The sequence below is a fragment of the Maniola jurtina genome, chromosome 7, assembly GCF_905333055.1.
Source record: "Maniola jurtina chromosome 7, ilManJurt1.1, whole genome shotgun sequence".
In the NCBI taxonomy this organism is placed as follows: domain Eukaryota; kingdom Metazoa; phylum Arthropoda; class Insecta; order Lepidoptera; family Nymphalidae; genus Maniola; species Maniola jurtina.
This window is the reverse complement of record NC_060035.1, coordinates 3,549,187-3,565,323: the sequence shown is the minus strand read 5'-3', so window position 1 is coordinate 3,565,323 and position 16,137 is coordinate 3,549,187. Positions and strand designations below refer to the sequence as shown.

Genomic DNA, 16,137 nt, shown 5'->3' with positions numbered 1-16,137 from the left:
CCCGGAAAATCAAAGAGTTCCCACGGGATTTCGAAAAACCTAAATCCACGCGGGCGAAGTCGCGGGTATCGGCTAGTACATTATTATATCGTAGTTCGTGGACTACATTATTATGTACTAAACAGCAAGGGAACAATCCATTTCATCTTAGACTGTATCATCAATTCCCTCTAATAAAATCGTAGTCTATCCAAAAGAAATCTAGACTTGCAATGCACTGTATCACAGATTTCATCATTTGAATGCCGACATAGACGTCTTCGTTGTTGCCTAAGCTCTGTTTCATAAAAGTCCCCGCATTTTTACTTTTTGTTCTCCCATATTTAAAATGATTACGAGACCAGCTGCTTTCCACCCTCCCTCGCTTACCCTCGTGAGGTAAGCGAGGTCGCTTACCCTCGTGAGGTAAGCGAGGGTTCTACGCATAGAGCAGCAGTCTCGCTTGGATGACCACCGCCCTCTCGGGTAGCTACAGACTGATTTTTTTAAACTATGTATAAACGTAGATTTTTCTATATAAGGTTCTGCTAGGAAAAGGTACCTATGTGCTTCCTTCCTACCCTATGTCTTTACCTTACAATACTTAGGGTTAAAAAATTATATTATTTTTTCTTTTTAACGTGGTTATGGTGCTATTCATCGTGGTGTAGTAATCTGTAGCTAATGCTATATCTTAAAGCATTCCTGATTTATTTTTTCTTGTTTAAAAGTTTCTCGTGCAGTAGGTACTTATAGTCTTAACAAGTGTAAATTAAAAAGCTACGATTAAGGAGCTATGTAAATTAAGGAGCTACGATGCCACAGACAGATACACAGACACACAGATACACACGTCAAATTTATAACACCCCTCTTTTTGGGTCGGGGGTTAAAAATATGCAATGGAGACTGTAGTTCCTGATGTCCTAAATGATTTATACAAATCTCACTCCTTGCTGACTTTTCATTTACATGACCCAACATTTAAACGAGATTATTATATAATATATACATGTCATATATTTAAAAAAAAAACGGAAGCATACGTGTTTGATATTTCCAACATTATCTCAAACGTTTAAATCTCTATAGAATTAGGCTCAGGCTTAATCCGACCCAATTCTTGTTTGGACCCCAACAAAGGGTCCGCTCGATAAAGGGATTAAAATTTTCTGAATTTATAGCACTTTAAATTTAAACTGAAACGTATGATATCCCATGAGCATAAATTTCGTTGATATATTTTGTTCTCCCTTGATTTTTGCGAGACCTCTAAACTTTGAACGAAAGTTCTTGAAATTTTTACAGAATGCTGGGATAGTTGGGATTCAGAACCAAAAATTGTTATTGAAATATTAGTCTGTATGAATAAAGATGATTTTTGAATGCCAGACACTTTTGAATGTAAACTAATCTAAATGCAAAAGTATCTGTTTACCTGTCTGTCCATGTGTCTGTTACACGGACGTAAGCTATTTTTTATCTTAGAAAATCAAAGAGCTCCCAGACGGTTCTTAAAAATTACGGGCATTATTTAGTAATTTATATTTTTCTGATCATTCTTGATGATGGTATAGATGACTAGCCGATGCCCGCGACTTCGCCCGCGTGGATTTAGGTTTTTTGAAATTCCGTGGGAACTCTTTGATTTTCCGGGATAAAAAGTAGCCTATGTGCTAATCCAGGATATTATCTATCTCCATTCTAAATTTAAGCCAAATCCGTCCAGTAGTTTTTGCGTAAAGGAGTAACAAACATACACACACACACACACACACACACACATACAAACTTTCGCCTTTATAATATTAGTGTGATAAAATTGTACCTATTGGATAAAAACTAAAGTTATCGTAGCTCTTAATGCGCCTTGGTCTGAAAAGTTCACAAAAAACTCCGCTTATTCTTTTTGTTATCACCATCTCATAATGTCATTTATAACTAACTGAAATATCTTGGTCGTGCATCAATTTTTTACTTCAGAACCACCAATCGTTACCTCTTTGTTATCGATAGGGACTTTGATATGGTTATTATCTTTGACAGTTTTGAGTTTCTTATGCTACCCACATTAAGGATTCAGTCGCAGCCAATTAAGTCAAGGCAGACGCACATTTTATCATTTTTGATTATTTCTACTGATAAAAGTTTCCGTACCAAACTAATTGGAAATGCAGAGTAGGTTGAACCAAGCAAGTCAGTACCGCGTTTGCTCATAAGTTATTTAAGCTCAGCTTTAATATTAATGGAAACATTCTGTTCATCCCACGGAATCACCCTACCGAGATGGACCCTCCTAATTTCCTTTGAAACCTAGGCTTTCCGTATAATAGGTATTTGGGAAATGGGCCCGAACCTAAATTCCGTTAAGTGCCGCACGGCTGCCTACGGCATGTGTACGGAATGGGCAAGTAACAGATTAAAATGGGATTATTATTTCAAAGATTAGGTTGTGCGTTTTGAAAACAGTCTTATATCTAAAACTACGGAATTGGAGCAATTAAACACGTTAGTTAGTAGTACCTTCTATCTTTTCCAGCATCAATAAGTAGCACAGTTTACGACAGGGAACTTCTAACAAAACGTCGACGCTTCGACGTCACTGGCAGGCGTTAGATGTTAGTAGTAAGTAGATGAAAAAATAAAATTAAAAACCAAGTGGGGTATCATATGAAAGAGCTTTACGTGTACATTCTAAAACAGATTTTTATTTATTTGTAAGCATAATAGTTTTTGATTTATCGTGCCAAATGTCGAAAAATACCCGAGTGGGAACCCTCGGCGCGCGAGTCAGACTTGCACTTGGCCGGTTTTGTAAACCGTTTCAACCCGACTGGCTACAAGTGTCACTAGTCGTTGTTTTGGCATACAGTGAATTGGATCTGGACGCTTCAAATATGTCTGAGTGATTTCATTAAATATTGCGACATTCGTTTTTGTGGAGGGCGGGCGGAGAATTATGATTCATGCAGGATCTTTGAGCTATCTATCAAAGGTTTTTGTAGCCTTAGATGTTTGATGTAAGATCATCTCACTGTATGAAAGCGTATAATCCATACTAATATTATAAATGCGAAAGTGTGTCTGTCTGTCTGTATACCTTTTCACGGCCCAACAGCTTAACCGGGTACACAGTTCCCACGGGATCTTTAAACCTAAATCCACCCGGACGAAGTCGCGGGCATCCTCTAGCTAATAGATATATAGCTAAACCGTTACTTTGTGTTTATGGGAAAATCATGATTCATTCGGGCACTCCGATCTTCATATAGATTTATCAACCAAATTTTTTACTGTCAATACAAATTCTGCTACCATGAGATATCTAGAAATACTTGTCTTCTGCTTCAGATATGGTTGGATATAACCTTTGCTACTTCTTCGTTTCCGTTTTGCTTTCGCAAACTTTATCTCGATTTGCTTTTTGTGATCAATAAAATATTTATCACTAGCATGTCTGTGATCACTCGTCTATCACCTGTATCACACTGACTTGTTAATGATTTATCATGGTTGTTAACGTGATTACAATTAGGTATTCCTATTGTGGTAATATAAAGTGACGTGTATCAAAGATTTCCCAATAATAATCTCTATTGTCTACACCTAATCTTGTTTTACGTAATTTAGCAATTCCTTTGACGCTTAATTGGCTAGGTACCGCATCTTAAATTAATGCTAACAAGTGAAGTCAGAACCATTCATGAATCCTAAATGGGTGAGAATAAGTAAGATCGATAGAAAAAATTTTTAATCAGTCGTAGGTACGAAGCGATTGGCTTCTTCGTTTCTAATTTGAACTGCTAAGATATATGGAACGCTTTAGGCACCAGTTCTCACTTTTAATCAGCTATTCACTTTTAATATAGGTACCAAGTTAAAAGTGAATTGGCATATTCTAGGCAAGCACGCTCCATCAATACTTGTCAATAGATCTCATTGCATCCAAATGCCTATCGTCTCTACCGATGTTTCTTGAGGGATTTTGATACATATTATTGTATATTTAGACATATAGAAGCATTTTGTAGACTCGAACAAAATCAAATGTATAATCTACCTACCCATTCCTTCCAGAGTGAAAATTGATTTATTTAGACCTATGAAGTATTATTAAGTTGCCCAAACTATCCGATCTTTTTTGAAAAAAAGCATGGGTCGTCATTAATTCGAGACGGGAAGATGGTGAGTAAGGAAAGGATCCCAACAAAAAACTGACTGAGCCTTTAAATTAAGTAGGCGTGGTTAACAGATAACTCATTACAATTTTTAATAAACTTTTAGAGTAATTTTGTTGTTCGGGATAGCCATGAAGAGGTGTTATAAATTTATATTCCTTTACCTACTATCTATAAAAATATATATAAAATGTAAAGGTTTTTGACTGATTGACTGATCTACGGGTAGATACTAGATACCATACGTCTGCCTGTCAGCGGGCTGTATCTCATAAACCATAATAGGTAGAGAGTTGAAATTTTCACAGAATGTGTATTCTGTTGCCGTTTTATTATAAAAATTTCAAAATGGCCATCATGAAAATTAAAAAATGTTATTTTTTGTAAGATGGTACGGAACCCATCGTGTGCGAGTCTGACTCGCACTTGACCTTCTACAAAGGGTGTAAGAGCTATGAATAGACTGTAATTATAGGTTTTTACGAAATTCCTAATACCAAAGGTCGCTAGCATTTCGCATTACAAGTTTTTGCCTCGTAAAACATCGGGTTGCATGGGAGGGCAATTTATATCGCGTTAGACCTCCACTTTTGGCTTTTTTTCATCCGTACAGTGTGCCTCACAAAGACGTGGTAATTTTAGACTCTTATTCAGATAAGCATACAGGTTGAATTTGGGATTTTTTGTGGAATTTATTCAGTAGAATATGTTGCCGAGGTTACCCGCCTCCAGGCAAATGTATCCCTTTTCACGGTTTGGGATTGTCGGTGCTACGTTTACGACGTAAATATTGATAGCTTTATCGTGTATTCGGGCGTGCAAATGCGTAAAATACCTACGAACTGAATAACCCTTTTAGGGACGACTCTTTTTTTATAAATACACAACTTTTTGTCAACAGCGTTTTATGGAAAACGGTACGATGAAGAAATATCAAACTTACGACTTTATTTTATTCTAAAAGGTAGAAAATTAAGCAATCCGCTTACTAAGTTACACGCATAATGCATGGACAGATACTCCAACAAGTTGGATGCCGCAGCGTCTCCCAACATTAGTCGGCACTCGGCAGCCAATCTTTAGAGATTCGCTATCGAGAATTAAAAAAAAAAATTGTTATTTTTTGTACGATGATAGGTAGCTACTCAATTCCCTTTCTTTCGTAAGTACTGTAGTGCGACTCACACTTGGCCGATTTTTAGGGTTCCGTACCTCAAAAGGAAAAACGGAACCCTTATAGGATCACTTTGTTGTCTGTCTGTCTGTCTGTCCGTCCGTCCGTCCGTCCGTCCGTCCGTCCGTCCGCCGTGCGTTAACTTGAGAAGTTCCACTAGACCAGAGCATCTGAGCTCAGACCTACGAAAATCAATCGTCATCGGCCATCTTATCTTTCATGCTGTCCTTCTCGCCAAGGTGACCCATTGATTCACGATGAAAAACGACAACGAATAGACTTGATGGACGTTGACAATTTTTTTTACTCTCATTTATTTATAAAAATATGATAAAATGGATCCCACTGGCAACAGGGTGGGTTGGACCCAAGCCGCCAATGGTCAGGGCTCCAGAGTGAGGAACCTCCTCACAATGCGTGCCGTCTCAAGAACCACTGCCTTCTGTATCTTACCCTTGATCCAACAGTTAAGCGACAGTTTCTTAAGATGTTGGTCGAAACTGTTTTGACAATATTATTATTATTCAACTTCCGTCAAGCCTACAGTCATTTTTCATCGTGGATCGTGGGTGACCTTGACGGGAGAGACCATGAATAAGGGCGCTTAAGTCTATGGCGCTTAAGTTGGAGTTAGAAGTCGGCCTGTACGTAGATGTTTTAACATGCAACGGTTCCATAATTGCTTTTTTAATCGAGCGCTCTCAATTTAATCCAGATTACTCAATATCTTTAATCACACAAGTCTCTCAATGAACCAGCCACAACCGGTTGCGATCACATTATATTTTTATCACAACATCTCGCATCTTAGGAATGAGATCGAAACTTGTTCGTATCAAATATGCAGGAGCATCGACCAGTCGACAGTCGGTAAGTAACTACTGCTTCTGAGTAAATACTGAGGGTGAAATAATGAGCCACCTGCCTCAATGAGACTTATGTCACTATTATAAGCCGAGGAATATGTTAATTTACTTATACTACTAACATTTAAGTGGTTGGAGTGATTTAATGCAATTTTATATAACGTGGTAGGTATTTATTATTCATTCAATGCTAGGCTACCAATTAAAAAAAATACTTAGGTACTTACTTATACTGCACTTAGAAACTTTTGGTATTTTCTAAAAACTAAGCGTTGTTAATCAATTAATTATAATTATTATTGGTTATTAGATCTGATGTAAAAAGATTTTTCATATTTAAAACCACAAAAATATGACGCACACACGCTATACGTCCCTTCTAAGAGTAGAAATCGCCATGCTATGATATTTTAGCTGAAAACATTTTTTTAAAATCATATTTTAAGAAAACATCTTATTTTATTTCTTTCTTTCATCGTATTTTTCTTTCAAGCCGTAATTTTTAAGCGACAGATAGAGACTTTTCTATTCTTAGTTTGTTGGATTATATTTATGTTTTTGGTCAAAAACTCGAAGCCATAGAGTATCACGGACGGGCAGACACGCTGTAGCTTGGCCAGAGTCTGTGGTTAAAACTCATAGTTATTTGGTAGTATTAAATATGTTTTAAGCTAAATTATGTGTTTTAGTATTTTTATGTAGTTGCAACTATATAGCAATTATTAAGTAAAAAAATAGGACGTATAAGCCTGATTTTGAATATTTCTAAATGTTTTGGATATAATTTGACTCACGATCATTTGGAGACATTGTAGTAGGAGCGGCTGCGCAAGCAGCGACTAGCACGAACACCACAATAACAACAGATTTCATTGTCACTACTATACTCGTGTTTAGTAAATAAGCTTTATATACCACGGCCGTGACTGCCCACGAGCCATCATTAGGTATACTTATAACACTAATCAACTTACGCGCCTAGGAGTAGATAGAGCAATTGCTATGTTTAATATACAGATATTCTGTGAAGTGACAATGGGGAATCCTACATAAGCGAAGCAGTACTCACTCTCGCAAACTCACATGATCAACGATACTCGCTACAAATAATGAGATGCACTTAGATTAAGGATTGGTCTTTGCTCCGCAGCGGAGAAGGAGGCTCTAAGGAGATTGTTTCACTTTTTGTTATTTATTCCCATCACAAACGGTAATTGAGAAAGTTCGTTTAAAAAATGCAACGCTACATACGCTGTTACACAAGTCCTAAAATTGAGATTATTCTCGACACGATATCGCGATCCCTAAACGGATGTACTGATAAGAAAAAGCACACATCAGCAATCAAATCACACGATGACACCTATTGGTAGGTGTCACAATCTGGACTCATTATCTTTTTCATTGGCAGAGGGGAAGCTGCGTAACTTACCCAGATTCTAGACAGCAGAACAATACATAAATAAATAATGTATTTATAAATAATCCATTGACTCGATCTATTTGGCTTGACCCAGTGGTCCGGTACTTCGCAAAGGAAAACGTTGCATATATCTTCTTCTCTGTAATGGAAGGGTCGCATTGATGATCGAGCTCATCTGGATTCTGGATCGACCTTGGCAATTGGATAATCGCATCTCATTGTGTGAACATTGTTTAGCTCTGGTTAGGTGTACTATGTGTGACCTCTAGCTTAATCATTGGTTTTATGGTGGTTTTATGTTGACATTGTACCTAAATAATAGCGTCGTTCTAGCTAGATCAATTGGATATAGAGCTAGAGCGTATCTAAACAGAACTTTACAAATGTGGTAGTTGGCTAGGGAACTTATATAAACTGTAGACTGTAAATCCCTCTTCTAAACGGATATCTTACCACCACTTAGTAATCTGATCTTTTGCTTGTTTTGATTTTAACTGAGGCGAAAAAGGGCTTAGTGCTTTAACTAAGCTATGAAAATAAAGCAAATCTATGGATATATAATGTTATGAATTATGATCTTCGTAAAATATCTGTTTAATTGTATTATGTAAGCCTTTAAAAATCACATGGGAATTCTTTCTTAGATAATATTATAGTCTATGTCCGTCCCAGGGATGTGCTAACCTTTTATTACCTATAATTTCGTCAGAATAGGTTAAACTGTTGGGCCGTGAAAAGCTAGCAGACAATTTCGCATTTATAATATAAGTAAGTATGGATAAGTTTTAGTTAAGTGACTCTGAGTGAATATTCAACATCGGAACTTTTGATTAAGTAACGAAACTTATTTATTCTAGTCCACACAGTTTCATTAGCAAGCTTGGACCGGAGTGGGCAGAATCGATACGTACTCGTATATGCGTTGGCAACATCTTTGTTGTTAGTTGTTAGGGATCATCCCCCAGTCTCCACCCTAACGCGCAAGGGCTAGTACAATGGAGATTGGGGCTTACTTCTGATGCTGAATAATAAATGTACGTTAATTTTTTAGTCGCTATGTAAGAGCTACTATGACTTATGCATACGTTAAATATTTGTATCATAAATTATTTTAGTCCCTCATGTTTGGCGGATCTACATTTTTATCATACAAATTACAACACACAAACCCTGGTGAAAAGTTGTCAACTCTCCCATAACTTTCTTCTAACTTGATGCTTAACTTATAAGTATTTGTTTTCCCTTTTCAGGTAAGCAAGCATCACTACAAAATAAGGCCTCTTTCGGCTTATAGTAAGTTTGTAAGATACCTACTCATCTTCTGAAGACAAGAATATTACGGTAATTGCAATTGTGTCGTAAGAAAATTACTTCATGCATAAGAAAATATCGCTGTAAGTATGATAAAATATCGAAATGTCACTAAGGAATGTTAGGGTGGTGTGATCCATCCTATCTAAAGAGTACAAATGCGTTTTCTGTACAATATGTGGAGGCTGGAAGATAATAGAAAGTAGGAATGCACTCTACACATAATAATGATACGAAAAACAGTTGACCTCCAGTTAGTATAAACCAGTACGTAGAACTCTGAACTCGTAACCCTGACTGTTGTCGGTGGAATCGACGTATGAATTAAACTTAGAATCGAACTAAAAGCGTGCAATACAATTTTTTGCACCTTCTCCAAAGTAGATCTTCGTTAAAACTAAAATAGAAACGGCTTTTTACCGAAGCTATTTTAGAAGTCAATAGTTTAAGAGCTAAGTGAGTGGATAGACAGGTTTGTGGCTAGAAACTTTTCAAATTAACTCTCCGACTGGTTTCACAATGGCTATCTGATGGTGGTTAGTTGGTTACGCACACTGTAACACTGTATATGGCAATTTCCAGCAGCTAATTGACTAGACACGATTATATCTATAAAATAATATTGTGTAGTTATAGTATTCTAAAAGACCGAGATAGGAATTTTTGATTTCTTAATAAATGTTAATGGTTGAGTATCAAAAAAGGAGACAATATACCTATGTGTTTTGGAGTGATAATAAAATTAAGGCTGCCGTTATTGTGATCCTAAATGATGATTACTTTTATTCTTGTGATCCTAAAGGAAGATCCACACCTATGAGCTGAGTAGTTCATGAGACGTTGGTCCACCTAGTGGGAGTCTGCCACCGCTGCGCTTTCCTGCGCGAGATAGCCATTAAGATTCCAATATTATATCGGTTCTTCGAAGTATATTCCCCGCCCATTGCCACTCCAGCTTAACAACTGATATAAATATACTACTATAATTGGACTACTACACTAGGTATTCTGTGACTATATTTACCTAGTATCTATACGTAGAAGATACAGAGTAACTAACTCTATTTATCCTTCGATTGTTCTAAATTACAATATTTTGTATATTTCAACCAGTGTGTCCTTCCCGTCCTCACCTATGGTGCTGAAACGTGGACAGTGACAAATGGCCTTGTTCACAAATTCAAAATTGATCAGCGAGCTATGGAGACCATACATACGGATAACATAGTAAATGTTAGGAGTTTCCCTGAGGGATAAGATCCGAAATGAGGAGATCCGCAGGAGAACCAAGGTCACTGACATAGCCCAAACTATTAGCAAGCTGAAGTGGCAGTGGGCAGGCCATGCCTGTCGGCGATGGCCGTTGGAGCCGGAAAGTCCTTGAGTGGAAACCGCGTTTAAGCAAACGTAGTGACGTAGGACGCCCTCCAGCACGATGGACCGACGATAATATAAAGCGGCTGGCGGGAAGTGGCTGGATGAGGAAGGCTGAGGACCGGATGTGGTGGCGCTCTATAGGGAAGGCCTATGTCCAACAGTGGATGTCCACAGGCTGATGATGATGATGATGAATCATAGTGTTATTATTTTGCTGAAAAATTCAATTTTCATTTGAGAAACGGCACAGATATTAATTTTATCACGCAATATTTGAGCTTTAACCGTTACTCCATCGTTACATCTAAACCTATGGAGCCGTAAAGTATTCTAGATGTGAGTTTATCGCCTGTCTCCTGGGAAATGACTCACAAACGCGTAAGTACTGTTTTACGAGCACCCTGTGGCTAGGAATTACTGGCGCTACATTTTATCTCGTTTTGCTCGCATTTTAAAAATATCTTGGTACAGTGCGAAAATTTATTATCACTTAATATATGGCCTTGTTATTGCCATAATGTCCTCGTCTGTACATATAATAAAATTGTAGAAAAGTGGTGTCTGTACAATGGAAATATATATAAAAAAAGTAGCAGGGGTTGTTATTATATCGATGCCGAACCCGAAATTGTAATTTTTTTTTTGTCTGTATGTCTGTGTCTGTTTGTCTGTGTGTTTGTGCACGCTAATATCAGAAACGGCTTATTCGATTTAGATACGGTTTTCACTAATATATTGTAGTAAGCTTCACTTAATATTTAGTGTTTATTTCATGTCAATCGGTTCATAAATAAAAAAGTTATGTCAATTTAAAGAATCACGGCGAACATTTTTAACGTACAGAGTACTTACTACACGCCTCGCGCCCCGAAAAGTCACTATTCCACGCGAACGAAGTCGCGGGCACAGCTAGTATGTAATATAATTGTAATGGTTAGACTTAAAAATGTGTTTAGATCTTAAACTTTTCGTTATTTTTTCTCTAGGAAATAAAATCTAATGACTATAACTTTCTGTTATCTAATGCATGACATAACAAGTTTGGATAAGCATAGCTACTTGTAAAATTGAAAAATTTCTTTTGTGACGGGCTGATATTTATCTCCTTAACATACGATTTCCACAAGTTTTTTTTTATATACAAATCAATATATGTATAATATAAGCGAAATACCATTCACACACTCACTGACCGACTAATCACGAAAACTCAGGAACTACAAAGCCCACAAACATGAAATTTGGTAAGTAGAGCTTATGCGTCAGCTAAAAATAGACTTAACTAAATGTCACCCCTGAGAGAGTACAAGTGTAAATTAAAAATTTTCAACACCCCCGACAAATCATTTTCAAATAAATAATTGTGTATATCTAGGCAACGTCCATCTTGACAGCTTGACATTTGTCAATTGACACTTGAATATTATGAACCTAACCTTCTTTTCTACAAGAAAACTAGAAAATAGCTGATAACTTTTAAACGGCTGAACCAATTTTTTTGGATTATAGCTAAGAACACTCTCGATCAAGCCACCTTTCAAACAAAAAAAAGTAAATTAAAATCGGTTCATTCGTTTAGGCGCTACGATGCCACAGACAGATACACAGATACACAGATACACAGATACACAGATACACAGATACACAGACACACAGATACACAGACACACAGATACACAGATACACACGTCAAACTTATAACACCCCTCTTTTTGGGTCGGGGGTTAAAAACAAATATTTATCGCTTCAGTCTTCAACCGATAGACATCAACGAGTATCATTACTCTCTATGTTTATTTTCTAAAAGAAACAAATTTTAGAGGCGCTAGTTTTGTTTTTCAATTTCGTTGAACTCTTTTGTTTCACTTAAATGAAGTACAGACAAAATGTTATATTTGGTTAATTTCTATGAAATAGGTACTGTACTGTATGCAGTTTATTACTGCTGTAATAAACTGTGTCTGCGTAATTTTAGGTTTTCGGAAATTCCCTATTACAGGAAAAATATGTGCAAATATATTTGATATTAATATGTTAACCAGTCAGTTTCTCCTTTAATTCGTATTAGATATAGCTTTAAAGTATTCGTCGAAACTTAAAAATATCAAATGCAAAGAGATTTTGGCTCGAAATTGGGGAAAACCCCACCGTCAAAAAACTTCCCGATTGGAAGGCATCCCAATTTACGACGGCAATAAATATTTTGTTTTCCCCTATTCAAAGTTCGCGAGTTAACTTCCCTCATAATTCTGTCGTAAGGTGGAAAAAGTTTACAACTCCACGCTTTCGACGGAGTTTTGCAGACTTTTTATACTTACATACTTACGTTAAAACAGCAGCCACCATCTAGAGGGAGAAGCTTTAGGCGACGTCCCTCTCTGTCAAAGTACAAGACTAATGCGAGAAAATATAACAGTGACATCGAAGTGGTTGAAAGTTGTTAATGTGGTTCAATTTATGAACTAACTGACTGACTATCTAACTCTGCTACTTTTAAGATGGAATCTGCAACCGCACTGCACGCCACCGCAAGCAATTTCACCCTCACTACTTGGGTGCCTGGTGCACATCGACGTTGTTGCCCGTTGTGCCAGATCCTTTTTTCCACGCACATGCAAACTGTGGAATCAACTCCCATCGGCGCGCGACGGTGTTTCCACTAGATTACAACATGGGGTTATTCAAGGGGTGGGCCAACAAATTCCTGAAAGGCCGGCAACGCATCGGCGCGGTACCTCTGGTGCTGCAAATGTTCATGGGCGGCAGTAATCACTTAACACCAGGCGACCCGCCTCCCCGTGTGCTCGCTATTTTTTTATAACAAAAAATCTCCAACAAATCCTTTCTTGTTGGTGTCTACACTCTACATTAGATAAAATGTACAGCGATAATATCAAGTTTCTAAGCCCACCTGTTTGTATTACCTATACGTTGATATATTATTCAGTCAGTTTCTCCTTTTATACACGTAGAACATCTAGATCCATACAGATGAATGTTCTCTGACAGTCTGACCAATATAGTGTTCAATCGCAATTTCACTTCGTAAATATCAGAACTTTTTGCATAGGATGAGAGCGATATGTATACTTCTATGCTATACTTTTCCAAAAACAACGATTATGTACATAGTATGGATAGTATGTACGAGTACATTTATTACAGATTCCAATAGAATTATTTTGGAAGACCGTGTGTCGAAATACAGTTTCCCCTTCTGAATTCAATAGATACATACCTTTTTCACGACAACGATATATCTACTCTCAAGAGTGTTGCTCGACGACTAAGTTAGAAATCTCGAGGGAAAAGAATGATTCACTTATTGAATGGGGGATAATGGAAACATATTTCTATAAGACAAGTTTGGTCGTTAGCTTAAAGTTAGTAACGCTAATAGCCAGTTGTTGCCTAGCAGATAGGTTCGCAAACTTTGCTGTGTTATTGTACGCGTATAAGAGTAGAAAAGATGGACTCTATAGGTGGTGAATCTGCTCAACCTCTCGGTACATTTAATAACCTTCAAACTGAGTAGGTACTGAAAATGATCCTCTTTCTTCACTAAAGCTTCTTACAGGTTTTGCCAGTCTTGCGGCTGGGTGTGATCTGAGATATCCTTAGGGCTAATTTTACTATCCACTAGCAAATTTTCTTGCAGAAGTCATATCAACGTGAGTTTCTGCATATTTTTAATCACACTAATATTATAAAGGCGAAAGTTTGTGTGTGTGTGTGTGTGTGTGTGTGTGTGTGTGTGTGTGTATGTTTGTTACTCCTTCACGCAAAAACTACTGGACGGATTTGGCTGAAATTTAGAATGGAGATAGATTATACCCTGGATTAGCACATAGGCTACTTTTAATTCCGGAAAATCAAAGAGTTCCCACGGGAATTTTAAAAAACCTACATCCACGCGAACGAAGTCGCGGGAATCAGCTAGTATTATATAAAACTTGCAGAAGTTGACTACTGCGAGAGTAGATGCAGTGCAAAAAGCTGACTTCTGCAAGAAATTACAAAAGTTATTTGCCTAGTACTACTTTATATTGGACTTTTGACCTTAGGAAAAGGGTAGTCAGAGTGCCTTGCAACAAAAACAGTTGTATGGCCAGGCGTAGACCGTAGCCTTTAGTGAGTCCGTACTCCGTACACAGCTTCATACGTGTCTATCTTATACATTTGTTCGATGCGGTTCGACAGGCGAACAAAAACACAGGCCAAAAGCCATAGCTGTGGTTAAAGGCTTCGTCCTTGGACGTTATGTGCGACTACAGTGGCTTTTATAAAGTTAAGAGCACGCGAGCTGACCTGCTGCAAGTCGCCTAGTCTTGTGTATGTGCGTGCGTGTAGTAATAATAAATAATTATTAACCCCCTACCCAAAAAGAGGGGTGTTATAAGTTTGAGGTGTGTATCTGTCTGTGGCATCGTAGCTCCTAAACTAATGAACCGATTTTAATTCAGTTTTTTTTTTTTGTTTGAAAAGTGGCTTGATCGAAAGTGTTCTTAGCTATAATCCAAGAAAATCGGTTGAGCCGTTTGAAAGTTATCAGCTCTTTTCTAGTTACTGTAACCTTCACATTCGGGGGTGTTATAAATTTTTAATTTACACTTGTTTTCAGATGTAATCCTGCCCGCGCGAGCGATTACAAATCAATTCGTAACCGCGTATAGCCCGTAACAAAAGTATTGTTCAAATATTTGCCAGTTTTAGGAAAGAAATAAAGAGTTTCTTGTCGCATGAGCAGTTTTCGAGCAATATAACGGTCCAGTGAGCAGTGACAGTTCGCTAATACAGCTACAAAGTACACCGGTACAACGGCCGGATACACTCCGACAGTTTTATAGTTGTGCTAAAAGTTGTCACTTTCGTGTTAGATTTAATACAAAACTATTAACTATGACACACTCAGTTGTTCCTGAGACCAAAACTTAATAATTGACAAGATTAAAATTATCCTTTTCAACAGAAAATACAAGAGTGATATGAGTTTTCAAAAGTGAATAGGAAATAGGCATCTTCTAGATAAGTTGCATCATCACTTGCTAGCAGGTTTGATTGCAATACATCGATGATTACAGCCAAGCGCTCGTCTTTAAAGAACAAGGAGGTGGTATTTAAGTCAGTTTTTAACCCCCGACCCCAAAAAGAGGGGTGTTATAAGTTTGACGTGTGTATCTGTGTTTCTGTCTGTGGCATCGTAGCTCCTAAACGAATGAACCGATTTTAATTTAGTCTTTTTTTGTTTGAAAGGTGGCTTGATCGAGAGTATTCTATCCTATCGAAGAAAATCGGTTCAGCCGTTTGAAAGTTATCAGCTCTTTTCTAGTTTTCTTATAGAGATTATTGTGTTGGGGGTTTTTAAAATTTTGAGTTATAGCTAGTCTAAAAATACTACAATAATTTATGGTACAAACCATGCCCGTGTGGAATGTGCATAGAATACCTACTGGCTGCATTAAACCAAGATTTTGTATTTTTTTAAATAAATTAAAACCTCAATCAGTAAACTTTTTAACACATTAGCAACATGTTACATGGACACTGTGTTACATTGTGATAAATAAAAATATTTTAGGAGGTATATTTATATGATGATTTTGTAGTTCCAAATGCAATATCCCGCAGTTATAATTCAATGAGATCTCGCGTAAAGGGCCATTAAAATCCACTAGGGCTTGGATTGCTTTATTAATAGAATCTTACTGTTTCCGGCCCCCCTGCCTCGATAATGGCGTGCCGCGTGCCACGTACTCACTCGTATCTACCTATGTTGACTTACTCTAGGGCGTCCGGTACATATATAGTTAATCCAGATCAGATCAGATC

The 16,137-nt window shown here is 37.4% G+C and overlaps 2 protein-coding genes across 2 annotated transcripts in view; one reads left to right on the top strand and one right to left on the bottom strand.

The window, feature by feature from the left end:
* The window catches only part of LOC123866876 (calcyphosin-like protein), a 45,497-nt gene extending 38,401 nt beyond the window's left edge, over window positions 1-7,096 (bottom strand). The window contains exon 1 of the mRNA XM_045908624.1: window positions 6,992-7,096. Coding sequence (XP_045764580.1) covers window positions 6,992-7,070 — 79 coding nt within the window. The 5' untranslated portion in view covers window positions 7,071-7,096. The remainder of the gene's footprint in view (window positions 1-6,991) is intronic.
* Window positions 1-16,137, top strand: part of LOC123866843 (protocadherin-like wing polarity protein stan) — a 179,278-nt gene that overhangs the window by 16,708 nt on the left and 146,433 nt on the right. The window lies entirely within an intron of this gene.